The sequence below is a fragment of the Homarus americanus genome, unplaced genomic scaffold (assembly GCF_018991925.1).
Source record: "Homarus americanus isolate GMGI-L3 unplaced genomic scaffold, GMGI_Hamer_2.0 scaffold47254, whole genome shotgun sequence".
NCBI classification, from domain to species: Eukaryota; Metazoa; Arthropoda; class Malacostraca; order Decapoda; family Nephropidae; genus Homarus; species Homarus americanus.
In genome coordinates, this window is record NW_024738685.1 from 212,093 (window position 1) to 226,015 (window position 13,923).

General features: G+C 42.3%; 1 protein-coding gene across 4 annotated transcripts in view; it reads right to left on the reverse strand.

Annotated features, from left to right (window-relative positions):
- Positions 1-13,923, reverse strand: part of LOC121874314 (ETS domain-containing protein Elk-3-like) — a 75,085-nt gene that overhangs the window by 46,222 nt on the left and 14,940 nt on the right. For 2 of the 4 annotated variants that reach the window (XM_042378417.1, XM_042378414.1), the window contains exon 1: positions 13,661-13,752. The exons of the other annotated variants lie outside the window; for them this stretch is intronic. In XM_042378417.1, coding sequence (XP_042234351.1) covers positions 13,661-13,706 — 46 coding nt within the window. In that variant the 5' untranslated portion in view covers positions 13,707-13,752. Of the gene's footprint in view, positions 1-13,660; positions 13,753-13,923 lie in introns of those variants that run through there. 4 annotated transcript variants of the gene reach the window in all.

The following is a 13,923-nucleotide window of genomic DNA, read 5'->3' on the forward strand; positions in this document are numbered from 1 at the left end:
TCTTTTTTTTTTATCATACTTCCATTTAGGTCTTTCTCAATGCGTCCCCATTACTGTTAAAACTCTATTACATATAAGGTTTAATTAATGGACAACAAAACAAAAATACATACACTACAGTAAACGGCATTTGATGTATACGTTGTTTGGTGGAGGCGCAGTTGTCGTGGTTCAAGTGGCCATGAGCATATTTATGTTGATGTTGTACTGTGAGGGTGGTGTGGTACTGGTGCCGTGATGGTGCTGTTGGCTGGTGATGTGTGGCGCTGGTGTTGTTTGGTTGGTGAGCGTTTGGAAGTAGTTGTTGTAATGGTGATGGTATTGGTGTGGTGACGTAGTAGTAGTAGTGGTGGTGGTGAGGCCATGAAGACGTCAGCAGGGTAGCAATGCAGTCGTCACGGCCAGCCGGAGAATCCCCCTCCCCCCCCCCATCCAACCCTCCCCCAAGGCAGGCACCCACTAATCCCCACTTGTTGGCGTCTCCCCGCGATGACGGCTTTACTCCCCCCATCCTACCCAACACACACTAAATAACCACCTGTTTTACCCATCCTCCTCCCCACGCGGCACTTCCACTCCTCTACGACGTTACTCAACCTTCCTGAAATAGCAGCATATAAGCTTCCACACGCGAAGAGTTTTAGACCAGTCATACAGTGTGCTGATAAAAACTGGACAGTCGAGTAGGAGACAGAGAGAAAAAAAGATAATAAGAAGTGAAGTAGTCGGCACAACGTGAACGACCTCCCTGTTAAAAAGTACAAACTTAAGAGAAGAAAAATATGACTTGTGTAAAAAAAAACATAAATAAATAAAAAATAAGTGGAGCGTTGTGGTAACTGGGAGGGGCGAGGGTCAAGGCTTTGTCCTGGTGACAAGGAGGACACTGATGGACGCCCCGGGAAGTGTGAGGCTGCCTCCATCCCTGCCCCTCACACACCTCCATCCTTGCCCCTCACCCCTCACACACCTCAACCCTTAAACAACTCCTGCCTCACTACTCACAAAGCACCTAAGTTACTCATATAAAACCATAACAACGGTAAGCTCACTCACACATGTCAGCTTACTCACATCAGGTCAGTTTCCTCTCAGAAGTCAGCTTACTAAAAAGAATCCAGCGTCCGCACATCTAAAACTTACTCACAGATAATACACCATCAAACTTACGACACGTTAGGCGAACTCACACAAGTGGAAAGGCATCAGACAGGTACAGGGAGAAGTGACAGTGAAGCGGTGCAACTGGCTGTGGTCTGTTCAGTCAAGGCAGGAGCGGTATAACTGGGTTTGGGTGTCGTTTAATTCACGGTGTGGACTTTCGTACGCAAAAGGACGCTTAATGGTGACCCTGGCTGCCACCGGGAAGGAGGGGAAGGGACATGAATGCTTGTTTTCCGTCCGGGAGTTGTAAGAAAAACTCGCTAACTCAAACAAATAACGTTGGATTTTAACTAAACTTGATAGACAACACAATAAAGATTTGAGAAGAATTTAAGAATAATCAATAAATTCTGCCACCACTGTTGCAGAATGGACGTTGGAGTAACGTTACGTAGAACTTGGGGCAGTGGGTGGGAAGGAGGCTATTTTGTGAACACCTTGTCTAGTTGAGTCTCGCTTTTGACACCTTATTTGGCTATTGTCTTTTCGTTACACTTTAAATAAAACAATATAACAAGTATGAGCCTCCATGTGGTCCTAGCCAAGCCTAGTGAGCGGCTCGTCACCTCACTGCCACACCGCTCCTAAACGTCCATCATTTACATCTTCAGAGTTCCTTCAGCAATTCACACCTTGTTCAAGGGTCTATCAGCGTCGCCGACAATGTTCATATTATATAAACTACCAATCCACCAATTTGGGGATTTGGTGAAATAATTTGTGTTCATTTAAAAAAAAAAGTTTCGACATGAATAGAAGTCACTGTTATTAGGGTATCTAGAAATTATGCCCAGCAGCAGACTAATATCACTGTAATTCGGACATCCAATAAACCACGGGATCCCAGCTTGATACTGTACCACCTGCTGATGAACCCCGGCGCAATGGAGTATTTAAGGAGGTGGTTCGTTGTCTATAGCTCTTGTGTTGTTTTGCTGTTACAAAAATAGTTCGGTAAATATAACGTGTGTGTGTGTGTGTGTGTGTGTGTGTGTTGTGGGAGGTAGCAATAACAATGAGGATGACTCAGTGCTCACTGTGCATAGCCATTTGCTGTCACATAAACAAAACTGGGGAGTCGACGACAGCACCGATCTTAGCAGTCGACCAGTCGATAAGTCACTCAGTGAGTCACCCAGCCTGTCAGTCGTCCAGGCAGCCACTGAACCGTCAAACAAATCCGCCAGTAAAACTCAAATACCGAGGAACGACTCTCTCAGAAGACGTCGACACCCAATCGGCCAAGTGGTCTCGTAGGAGCATGTCAATTAAACAGCTACACCACGACACAAGATGATATTAGCCCAAAATATTAAAGAAAGATCCCTTGTCCCTTTATGCGTATGTCAGGAGTAAAATGAAAACCAAGGTAGGGAAGTAGTCAGCTAGAAATAATTCAAAGCCCCTGGGGTGGAAGGAGCACAGACCAAGGTGATAAGGAAGATGGCAAACGAGATTTTTCACCCCACTAAGCGCTTATTCAGGAAATGCTTGGATCAAGGTAAATAGATAAAGAGCCGTGGGACTGGAAATTAGCCAGTATACAAGAAGGGTAGCACAGGTGCAGCAGAAAACTACATGCCGATGAGCCTAACATCACATATATGCAAATCTTTCTTTGTGATGTCTCCCACCTCCAACACAAGAGGACATAACTAAAAGCTCGCCAAGTTATCATGCAGAACGAATATAAGGAAATACTGTTTTAACACAGAAGCCAATAGATCAATGGAATGGTATACCAACCCAAGCTGTGGAATCAAGAACAGTACAATACTACGCTTCAAAATGGCCTTTGAAATAACTATCAAGAACTATGGAGGGATCCTAACACTGGCCTCCTTCTCTCGGCATGGCCATCTCTAATGGGTGGCCATTGGGTAAATAAGGTGAGGAATTTCTTGTATTCACTAGATGGTAAAAATAGGCTCAGCGTACAGGGGTTAATATGAGAACCACAAACGGTAACATCTCTCAGAAAGTTAAAGAAACAATTAAATGAGTCAACTCCAAAATATGTCATTCAAACATGCGATCACTTTAACCCGGGCTTTAACTAAACAATTTCTGTCTACCTTCATCTGTCTATTTTCCCACCTGTCAACTTGTTACCGTTCTTTGTGTTAGTCGCCTCCACCTCTCACACACCAGCTCTCCGCCTGCCTGCACTGATCCACGATTCACCTTCCAACTAGGCTTCCTTGTCACCCATCTAGTCTACCCCTCTTCTTCACCACCTGCTACCCACCTACCATCTTCACCACCTGCTACCCATCTATCCTCCTTCACCGCTTGCCATCCACCACCCACGACGCCTGGCCAGTCTTGCCTGTCCATCAGCGCCACGACCCGAAACCAAAGAGGAATTAAGTAGTGATGGTTGGGTTAGCAGGCGTCGTCTGTCTCACCCACACACCATCACCTCACAACTTATTCACAATAGATTTTTTTTTCCACTCTAGCTGAAAAACGACTTAAGGAATGACTTATTACAGCCCATATATATGTTCAACAACCAAACCCTTTACGGTTAAGATATATTCGGGTATTTTGACGTCGTTAAAAGGAGATCAAATACCCAACACTTATCATGTTGAGGGAGGACAAGTGCTCTAACTATGCACTCCCCCACCCTTTACCTCTCTCTTCCCTCCTACAGGTATAGTAAGTTTGACATTCTTGCATTCCATTCACTTTCATTGTTTTATTCTTTCCCAGTGAGAGAAGATGAAACAACTCTGCCTTGAACATACTATTGTGTCGCCCTCTAGAACACTTGCTTGAAGAACTTGCCACGCACGCGGCAAGCGAAACGTGATAGCTAGATAATTACAGCCATGAACTGACACGACCACCTCCTTGCTAAGTCCACAACGACTGTAATGTAACCAGTTTGAAGAGCACGAACAGCTGCTTCGAGCAATGAGAAAACACACACACATGATAAATATAAATATATATATATATATATATATATATATATATATATATATATATATATATATATATATATATATATATATATATATATATATATATATATATATATATATGGCCAGTGACAACACTGTGAGCAGGACATAGAGACACCAACAATGACGGGACACCTGCTACTAATGACAGGCTACTGGACCCTCCCACCCGTCACCCAACACTCCGCCATCCCCTGCCGACCACACGCCTGCCCCACATGTGTTCTACACATCCACTACTACTTACAAATTAGCTCACCAGCCTGACAAAAACATGTATTAGCCTGGCCAAAGAAACGTGAGTAATGAAAGAAGTATAATTATTAACCTTTGTGAGAGGTTTAACCCCTCCAGTTTAGTGGTGGTGGTGGTGGTCCCGGTGCAACTATCCAATTAAAACACTGGGATAAATCATCAACCTAAGAGAGGTATCTCCCTTAATCTTCAGTTGTGGATGACTAATGTCTCAACTAACGTAGTGCTTAAGCTTTAGATGTTGAAGCATCGTAGTACATAATTATACACATAATATCAACAAGTCATCAATAGGAAGACGTACTTTCCGCATCTTTAATAGTTGTCTAGGCCTCAGGGGATGGCCTTACTTAAGGACCATTGTTGTTGAAGCACAGAAATACTTATTATCAAACATGTCAGTAAATGGTGTGGGTGTTGACCTGACCCTAACACCTGACGGAGGTGTTGGCGGCTACAGTTCACTCTCCAGCAGCTCACAACTCTCAAATGTTTATGTTAACCACCGAGGTCAGTATGATACATGTTCCAAACAAGACACAAAACGGATGCAGGTCAACCCCAGGTGCTTTAAGGTCAAACCAGATCATGTTCCTGCAAAGGATCACCTGAAGAATCTCAACCCCAGTTTATTGCACCTAAAGATTTACCAACCTAACACTAACCTATCCTAACCTCATCCCCTTAAGCGTTAGGGTGGTTAATCTGTAGGTGAAATTGTGTGTAAAACATTTCATCCCTCTGGGTGCAAAACTTGTACGCCATGGCTAATCTTACGTATCCATAAAGACGATTTTCTCAGTTGTCTCATGCTCGAGGTTAGGTTAGGTTTATCGAGTCATTCAATTCTCGGTCACCGCGAGAGGCAACTTGACGAGATGGTCGTGACCCATACTGTATTTTAGCCCGGTAAATCACCGTACGGCTCTGTAAGATTAACCTCGGCCAAAACTTATCAAAGGAAGGAAAGGTCGTATAATGTTACCTGCTGATGGTGGAGAGGCGTACAAAAAGTTACCCCCAGAGAGAGAGAGAATATACCGTAGCCTGGTTTCGAAAATTGTCTGTTGTTTAGCGTAGGTCCGCTAACTGAAGCACTAAAACATAAACAACAGCACTCCCACATGTTCATTAGAATTTTTTATCTGTAAACGGTGATGTGAGAAAATGCAGCAAGACCGCGCGCTAAGCCTGGTTAAGGTTGGATGAAGAGCGTGGTGTTGTTATTGGGGCAGTCTACAAGAACCAAACATCTCGAGCCACACCCAGGTTTGGTTGGTTGGTGTAGTCTGCTATCATCTTGTAAAACGCCGAAACAAAACCAAACCTAACTATAGAATCCTATGTCACGCACTTCATACAACCACGGCCTAGTTGTAGGGCATTCACTAGCGGTGCATTATGAGAATTCACCCAACTAGTTCTTGAAATGTGTCGTGAAAATAATGACGGTCGACAATGTCAAAACTGCCCGGGATTCGACTGTAACACGAAACGTTTTCCAATCTTCTTGTGCGGGACAAGGGCTGGGAGAGGAGAATCAACCTGGAATGCTTTATCCTAGCGTAACCAAACTCAGGTGGGTGATGAGACCAATGCCGTATCCCATGTGGTTCACCACCTGTATATATTGATACAGGCACAAGTGCGGGGCAATGTTACCTGGTCGTCTCATCTTTCTTTCACTAATTAGTTTATAATGGTACAGGAATATATGTTTCAGAACAAGTTGGGTAGATAAAACGTAATTCAAGATCACTAAACATTATCATAAAATCATATTATAAAGTTTCATTCCTTACTCTTGTGGTAATATATTTCCCCCTTTACTATGATGACTTTGTGTATGAAAGCGCTGACACTCACACACAGCCTCGAGGGAGAGCTGACGCTGTAAGAGGGAGTAGTGCTGCCTCTTGTTATTATGGCTCGCATGAACCTCCAACACACCTGAACACGTCATCCATAATGCCGAGGCGAGGTCATGCACACTACCTCCTTACTGCTGGCGCGGTACCTCCTGTAGGGATAGTGACTCCTCTGCCTTGGGGTTTTCATTCGCTTTAAAAGGTTTAAGCGTTGATTGTTCCTGTAACGAGTTGAGGGACGCATCTACTGTAGCTACAGTGCGGTCGAGTTGCAATCTCAACGTCACTTTCGTCCTCATATTTACATTACAGTTCGTCAGCAGGAGTGCCCGGCACCGTCAAGAAGTGTGGTAGAGCACCAGCCACCGTCAGCATCACAACATTCCCACACAACCAAGCCGTTCTGACCCACTCTAGATTTATCGCTCTTGACCTCCGTGGCTTCTTGACAAAGCTCGAGTTACGGTGACCTGGTCCCCTACTGGCTGTTGTTCCTGCTGACAGTCGGCATTCATCCCTACCTGCTGACCTTCCTTCCCCTACTGACCGCCCCTCTCCTACATCCCCCTACTGACCGCCCCTCTCCTATAACCATAACTTTCAATCTATGAGTAGCAACTCGGCCAACTTTCAGGAAAAATCATAAGAAAAAATAAAAGAGTTGATTACACAATCTATAAACCACAATGTGTAATGAACGGAAATGGCATTCAGCGCCTCTCCATCCCTTCCTCCCGGACAATCACTGACGGGTCATAACTAACACGAGGCACCTTTACTCCTGGACGCTGGGTGACGGCTTACCGGGTAAAAGGTCTCTTTAGCTTCAATAACACAGCCTACACTTTTTCTGTACAGTGAATATACGGTGTTACTATAGCGTGCGATCAACAACTATATCTTTAGTCAAACCTGACCTAACCTAACATAACCTAAATATCTTGTAGATCGCACGCTATAGTAGCACCGAATCTACTGTAGTGTGCAATGCCAAGGAATGACATCCTGTAACGCGAGACAGTAGAGTCATGTAGTCACGTCAGTGTGGAGGCTTATCCTGTCACCATTCACTCATCAGGTAGCCATCAGGGGATTTTTTTTTATACTTGAATTTTACTCAACCTAAAACCAACAGAAGTAGTACACACTTTAATACGATCAAATAATCACAGGAAAAAAAACACTTACTCCGCGACTAACGACATCAGCAGAAAAATAATATTGAGGACCACACACTTTTAGGTAGTGACGCAGTATTCTATATACCTTTAACATGATTTAAAAGCATGAATAATAATTATATATCCTACACCGGACCGGTAAGTTGATAAATAACCGGATATTTAAGTTTGATTAGGTTGGGTGTATCTGGGGTCGTACACGAGGTCTAACTGCCCGGCAAGAGTTACGTCGGTTAACATGGTCCACGCCGATAACATACAGATAAACGTTCTTGGTTATCGTGTTTCTATAAAAGCTTCCTACGTGAAGAGCTGTACCCTAATAGTTTGTTAAATGACTCACATCTAAGGAGAGAAACAGTTTACTACTGACACATTCCTCCATTATACAGTATCTCCTACTACAGTGTACTAATATACTGTTTTCTAATTCAAAGGAAAACGTGGCCATGTATTAGAAAACAGTACATAAAAACACTGTAGTAGGAGAAGATATTGGTGATATCTCCAGACGAGTTCCTCAAGTGGAGCACCTCTCATATAGCTGATATAACTCCCTCAGTAACCTCAAGATAACTTACCACTATCATACCTGCCTAAGACTGCCCTTAACACACTAGACAAACCTTTGAAATACTGTGTCCGTGTTTTTTGCTGACTTTATACTTATTCCACAAAGTATCTTTACGGAAGGTCCGACGAATTACAAAAATGAACACTACGACTCCAGTTCTCTCGGTAGGGTCGTCAAAGCCCTTCGTCTGTTGTCATATTGGCAACATCGTAAAGAAAATTTTTGCAGCGTGCGTACAGTCAGCAAAAAAAAAAACGTTCTGCACCCCTTTGGTCTGATGGCTTCTGCAACGATCACTGACTGAGCCCATGTTAATTTGGTAGGGCTGGTATTTCTGATTTTATGATGCCTTGTATAACCAGTCTGATGTATTTTTTATATCACACATAGTTAATACAGATAAATTAACAGGAATCCCCAGCGTAAATGAGTATTGTTCAGAATTCTTCGTCCGGTATGTCATATTGTCTAACACCATAAAGGCGCAAAATTTTGTTGTTGTTGTCTGTACGTCTTATAATTTGTTTAATCAAACCTCCTCTTTAGTAAAAGTATGAAAAACGTCTGTACGATAATTTCAGGACCAATATTGCTTTCAGCTTACATTATTAAGCCACCCACAAGATCTCTCGTGGATATTAACAATCCACATCAATACATGTAGCAAGGATTCCGTGACCATAAGCTCAATGAAAAACAAGACAATTAGGAATCCCAAGAAAATCGACTTGATCACCGAGAATCTTGCTGTTACATTAAATCTCAGTTACTATAAAGTTTAAGAATAATCACATCTATATCAATAATCAGTAAGTTAACACGACCAGCCGCCCTAACCAACATCGATTACAATATCTTGATTATCAAACTTTAATTCATTTCGGAGCCAGACGTCTTAATGTGAACACGAACCAGCAAACAAAAGATACCTTATTTATCAGTCGAAATCAATAATAATCACCTAATTACAACCCCCAAAGTCAACAAGGGATTCCATATCAATTCTAAACAGGAGAACCACCAGATTTCATGGTTATCCAACCTAGAATAAATACAAAATTTCTTAGTTACAAGTTGGGTGGTGGTGGAGGTAGGGGAAGTACACAAGCTAGCTGGCTGATTGCAGGTAGGTAAGCACTATCAGGTACTCCAAGTGAACCCCGGCAGAGGTCTTGTTTATAAAAACTTATCGGAGGCTTATCAGCACTCAACCTGTCTCTACCCAACCCACACCACATCTATCACGTCTTCCACAACTATAACTAACATTCATCATGTCTTCCACCACTATAACTAACCCCCATCATGTCTACCCCCACTATAACTAACCTTCATCATGTCTACCACCACTATAACTAACCCCCATCATGTCTACCACCACTATAACTAACCCCCATCATGTCTGTCTACCACAACTATAACTAACCTTCATTATGTCTACCACAACTATAAGTAACCCCATCATGTCTACCACCACTATAACTAACCCCATCATGCCTACCACAACTATAACTAACCCCCCATCATGTCTACCACCACTATAACTAACCTTCATCATGCCTACCACCACTATAACTAACCCCCATCATGTCTACCACCACTATAACTAACCTTCATCATGTCTACCACAACTATAAGTAACCCCCATCATGTCTACCACCACTATAACTAACCCCCATCATGTCTACCACCACTATAACTAACCCCATCATGTCTACCACCACTATAACTAACCCCATCATGTCTACCACAGCTATAACTAACCCCCATCATGTCTACCACAGCTATAACTAACCCCCATCATGTCTACCACAGCTATAACTAACCCCCATCATGTCTACCACCACTATAACTAACCTTCATCATGTCTACCACCATTATAACTATTACTATCACGTTCGCCACCTCTACTATGTCACTCCGTCATCATATGTAACCATTACCATTAACAGCCCTCCAAGCGTCGCTACGTCTACCACCACCATTATCACCAATTACTAACACTACCATTATCATCAATTACTAGCACCACTATAATTACTAACAACTATTAACACCACCACTACCATCACCACGTCTACCACCACCACGTCTACCCACACCACCACCAAGGCAACACAAATTATAGGCGTTTCTCCATATAACCTGCATATTATCAATGATACGATATATTACAGTGGAAACCAGGCAGATGTGTCCATAAAAGTTGAACGGAGACTCAGTACGTGAAGAAACAGGAACAGTTCAACCATTCCTTAAAAATATTGATACACAAGAAAATAAAGAGTCTGCAATAGGCCGGTTGGTCTGTGCATGGCAGCTCCTGTCGAGAGTTGCTACCACTCTCTATCATCCATGAATCTATCTAGCTTCCTTTTGAAACTTCCCAGCGTTCCAGCACTTACTACAAAGTTGCCAAGCTTGTTCCACTCGTCCACCACCCTATTTGTGAATCAGTTCCTTCCTATCTCCCTCCTAAACCTAAACGTATCCAACTTAAATCCGTTGCTTCGATTCCTATCCTGCTCGGATATTTTAAGAACTTTATCTATATCTCCTTTATTGATTCCTTTCACCCACTTAAATACGAATATGTTACACGCTCAAAACATAAAAATCTCATTTATAAACAAGCGTTCGATTAGGACGAAAATTGTCATGTTAAAAGATATATAAATAAAAATAATACCAATGATAAAGTTTGGCCACCCTTTTACACGCGCACAAAAACAAATCAAGTACGTTGTTGTTATGCTCCAGGTAGTCATGAACTTGGAGGGTAAAAGTTCAACAACAGACAAGATCCTCATCGTGTACAAAGACTAGGGATAACTTTACTTAGTGACACTCACATTTATCAGGAGACTACTTCAAATAATCCAGCCGATTATTGAATGGACTCGTCAGTATACATCTTACTTTAGTATTTAATATTAAAGTAATGGTTATAACACCGGACCCAAATAAACAACATTATGTTTACATTCTCAAAACACAAGTGCAGATGCAGGAGAGAAAATTACTACATCTTAGTATATTTGACTCAAAACTGTGCGATATTTGCCATTATATGAGGTCAAAGGTTTACCCACCTCAAATTGCCTCATCTCAAGTAAAATAATCTAAAGTCCCAATGCGGTTTTTGCAGAAGAAGATAAACAACACCAAATGATATAACTAAGTCTATCGGTTGGCAAGACACTGAGACGTTGTCCCACTCCCACCTGCAGCATTCCGGTTCAGCAACCCAAGTGACAAGACACACCACAACGCCAAGCTAAGGTTTCACAACACGTGTTTCTCACCAGCAACTCGGAAAACTTCTTTAAGCTAAGAGAAATAATGTTATGGCTGACTAATGACCATCACCACAGTATTGACTCCTTCAAAATAGAGGTCATATCGCCCCTACTTTCAGTGTCCATGCTTGTACACACGTCCCGCCTTCATTTATAATTCTCTACATCCGTATCTGAACAGCCTCCGACCCGAGTAATTACACTGTAAAAATCGTAAAAACTACTGAAGTAATAACCCGGATATAATAGGTCTCCTCTGTACCCTACTAAATAGCAAGGACAAAGGAACCGAAAACACCACACAAAAAATTTTTACTCTTTAGGTTGAGGAATGTTCAGTCGGCATATAATACTAATATACCCACAGCTCCAAAGAGTAGTCATCCACGCTAACATTGCAGGTTGGACCCCTCTTCTGCAAGGTGCCATACTGTATCTAGGTACATTCACCCAAAACAGTCCTGTCGCGAACCATGAACCCCGAGATTCAGACTCTTGAATCCGAAGCATTTATAGACAGACTAATGTATCAGTGTCTACTGCTTCGGGTTCACGAGTCTGAATCTCGGGGTTCATGGTTCGCGACAGGACTTTTTTGGGTGACTGTACATTTAAGGAAGTGACTGTCCCGCATCAGGTATTAAGTCTAGAGTAGAGCCTTAAGTCGACCGAGTACAAGTCATCATGGTCTGGATCTCCGACACCACAGTTTATGGTTATTATACAGGTAAAGTTTGCGTCGCCAGGTACCCCAGCTATATAAATAATGGTATACAAGTAACCTAATAAATATATATTAAAATTCGGTATTTCAGGATATGTTGGGGAAATGCCTCTTTTTTTGTCTAAGATCCAAGCTATTTTATTGTGGGTAACCGGCGACAAGAGCATACCAGGTTTCACAAGAGATGTCATGAAATCCATCAAACATTATCTAATCGCGCATTCCAAGGTTCAATAAAGTTTGAATGGGCTATTACTGTCGTTATTATCAGCCAAGCAAAACGCCATTTAAAATACCGATTGAAAGGGAACATTAACTACGACTTGAGAAAAAGGCTTCTGAAAGGTTTTATACGGCAAGGACTGATGTGTGGGTCAGAAGCGTGGACATTTCACTGGACACCAGAAAGAGGTTGGAGGATATTGAAATGTGGTGTTAAAGGCGAATTTTAAGAAATACGTTACACTGACAGGAAAAAAAATGAAGACATACTATGGTCTGCAAAAACTTCAAGAGAAATACTTGAAATGTAAAGAAAAGGAAAAATTCGATACTAAGGTCATATAATTATGGAATGAGTGACTAATAACAGAGATATTAATGGGCAAAGTTAAAGGTAAACAGAGACTAGGATAGCGGAATTAAATTAAAAACTAGTTTCCAGGGAGATACAAAACCTGAGAGCAGTGGTTCTCAACCTTGTTTGCCCCATGCACTCCTTTCACCATATGTCAGAATGTGATTCCCCCCTCCTTTCCAAGATTGTCTGCCTCAAAAAGTGCATTCCAAATAATATGCATATAATACTGAAAATCCTTTATTTTTTCCATATTAGTATCAGTTTCCCCCCCTGAAAACCTGAGGGGGGAAATTCCCCCCTGGTTCAGCACCCCTGCCTTAGAGGATCAGTAAAAACAGCCCGAAAACGTTTAGAGTTGGAGCACTGTGGTCACCAACCCTGATGTGAAAGGTGTTATAAAAAAAATATATTACGTACTAAATGACACAGCAGTGCCTTACAAATATTGATGCCGGACATTTAAGATTCGGGAGATATGACAGGCGTCGAGAAGTGTCTGGTAACCAACACACTTCACATAATAACCACTCTTAAGCATATGCCGTGGAATGTTAATCACAACTAAAACATTAAGGCTCGAGACGTCTTTCATCCCACTTTAATAACACAACTTTGTAATTAAACAATGAAATAATGTTCTGTAATTGTGCGGGAATATATCTCGTGCACAGTCTATCCAACCCCACGACGTTCACTTTCTCCCATTATTTTACAAGAGTTTTCATTATGGTACAAAGTCTAAATTCTAGTTCTATACAATAAAGTACATAATCAAACAATAAAACAATCTATCCCATAATAAACTGACAGGAGGATGAAACTTCCGAGTCATCATGACAACACTGACTCATTCAATCAGAACTAGTGTACTGTAAACGTCACTGCGAACAACAGTAATGTTACCAACACCACTGTAACCTGGACAAATAAATTCCTTTATAAAATATCATCACCAAGTTCCCCGGGAGGAAGAGCAAACTGTAGCATCAAGGACCACCCTTACTACCAGCATCTCCGTAACAACAATCACATCGCACACTTACCAAGGAGAATCATGATCGTTGGTGGAATGCGGCGGCGAGGGAGCATAGTCTACCGCGCCGTCTCCTCTCCCTCTCTCTCTCACACAACCAACTCAACTGCTGTCAATTACAATCTACACCGAGACGTCCGCGTCCACAGGGTGCTGGGGGGGTGGGGGGGGGAGGGGGACTGGCGGACCTGACGATGGAAGGTGGAGGAGGCAGGGATGGGGAGTCTGGGGACACCAGTTACTAGCGCTTTACTCTACTGCCAAATATAATGT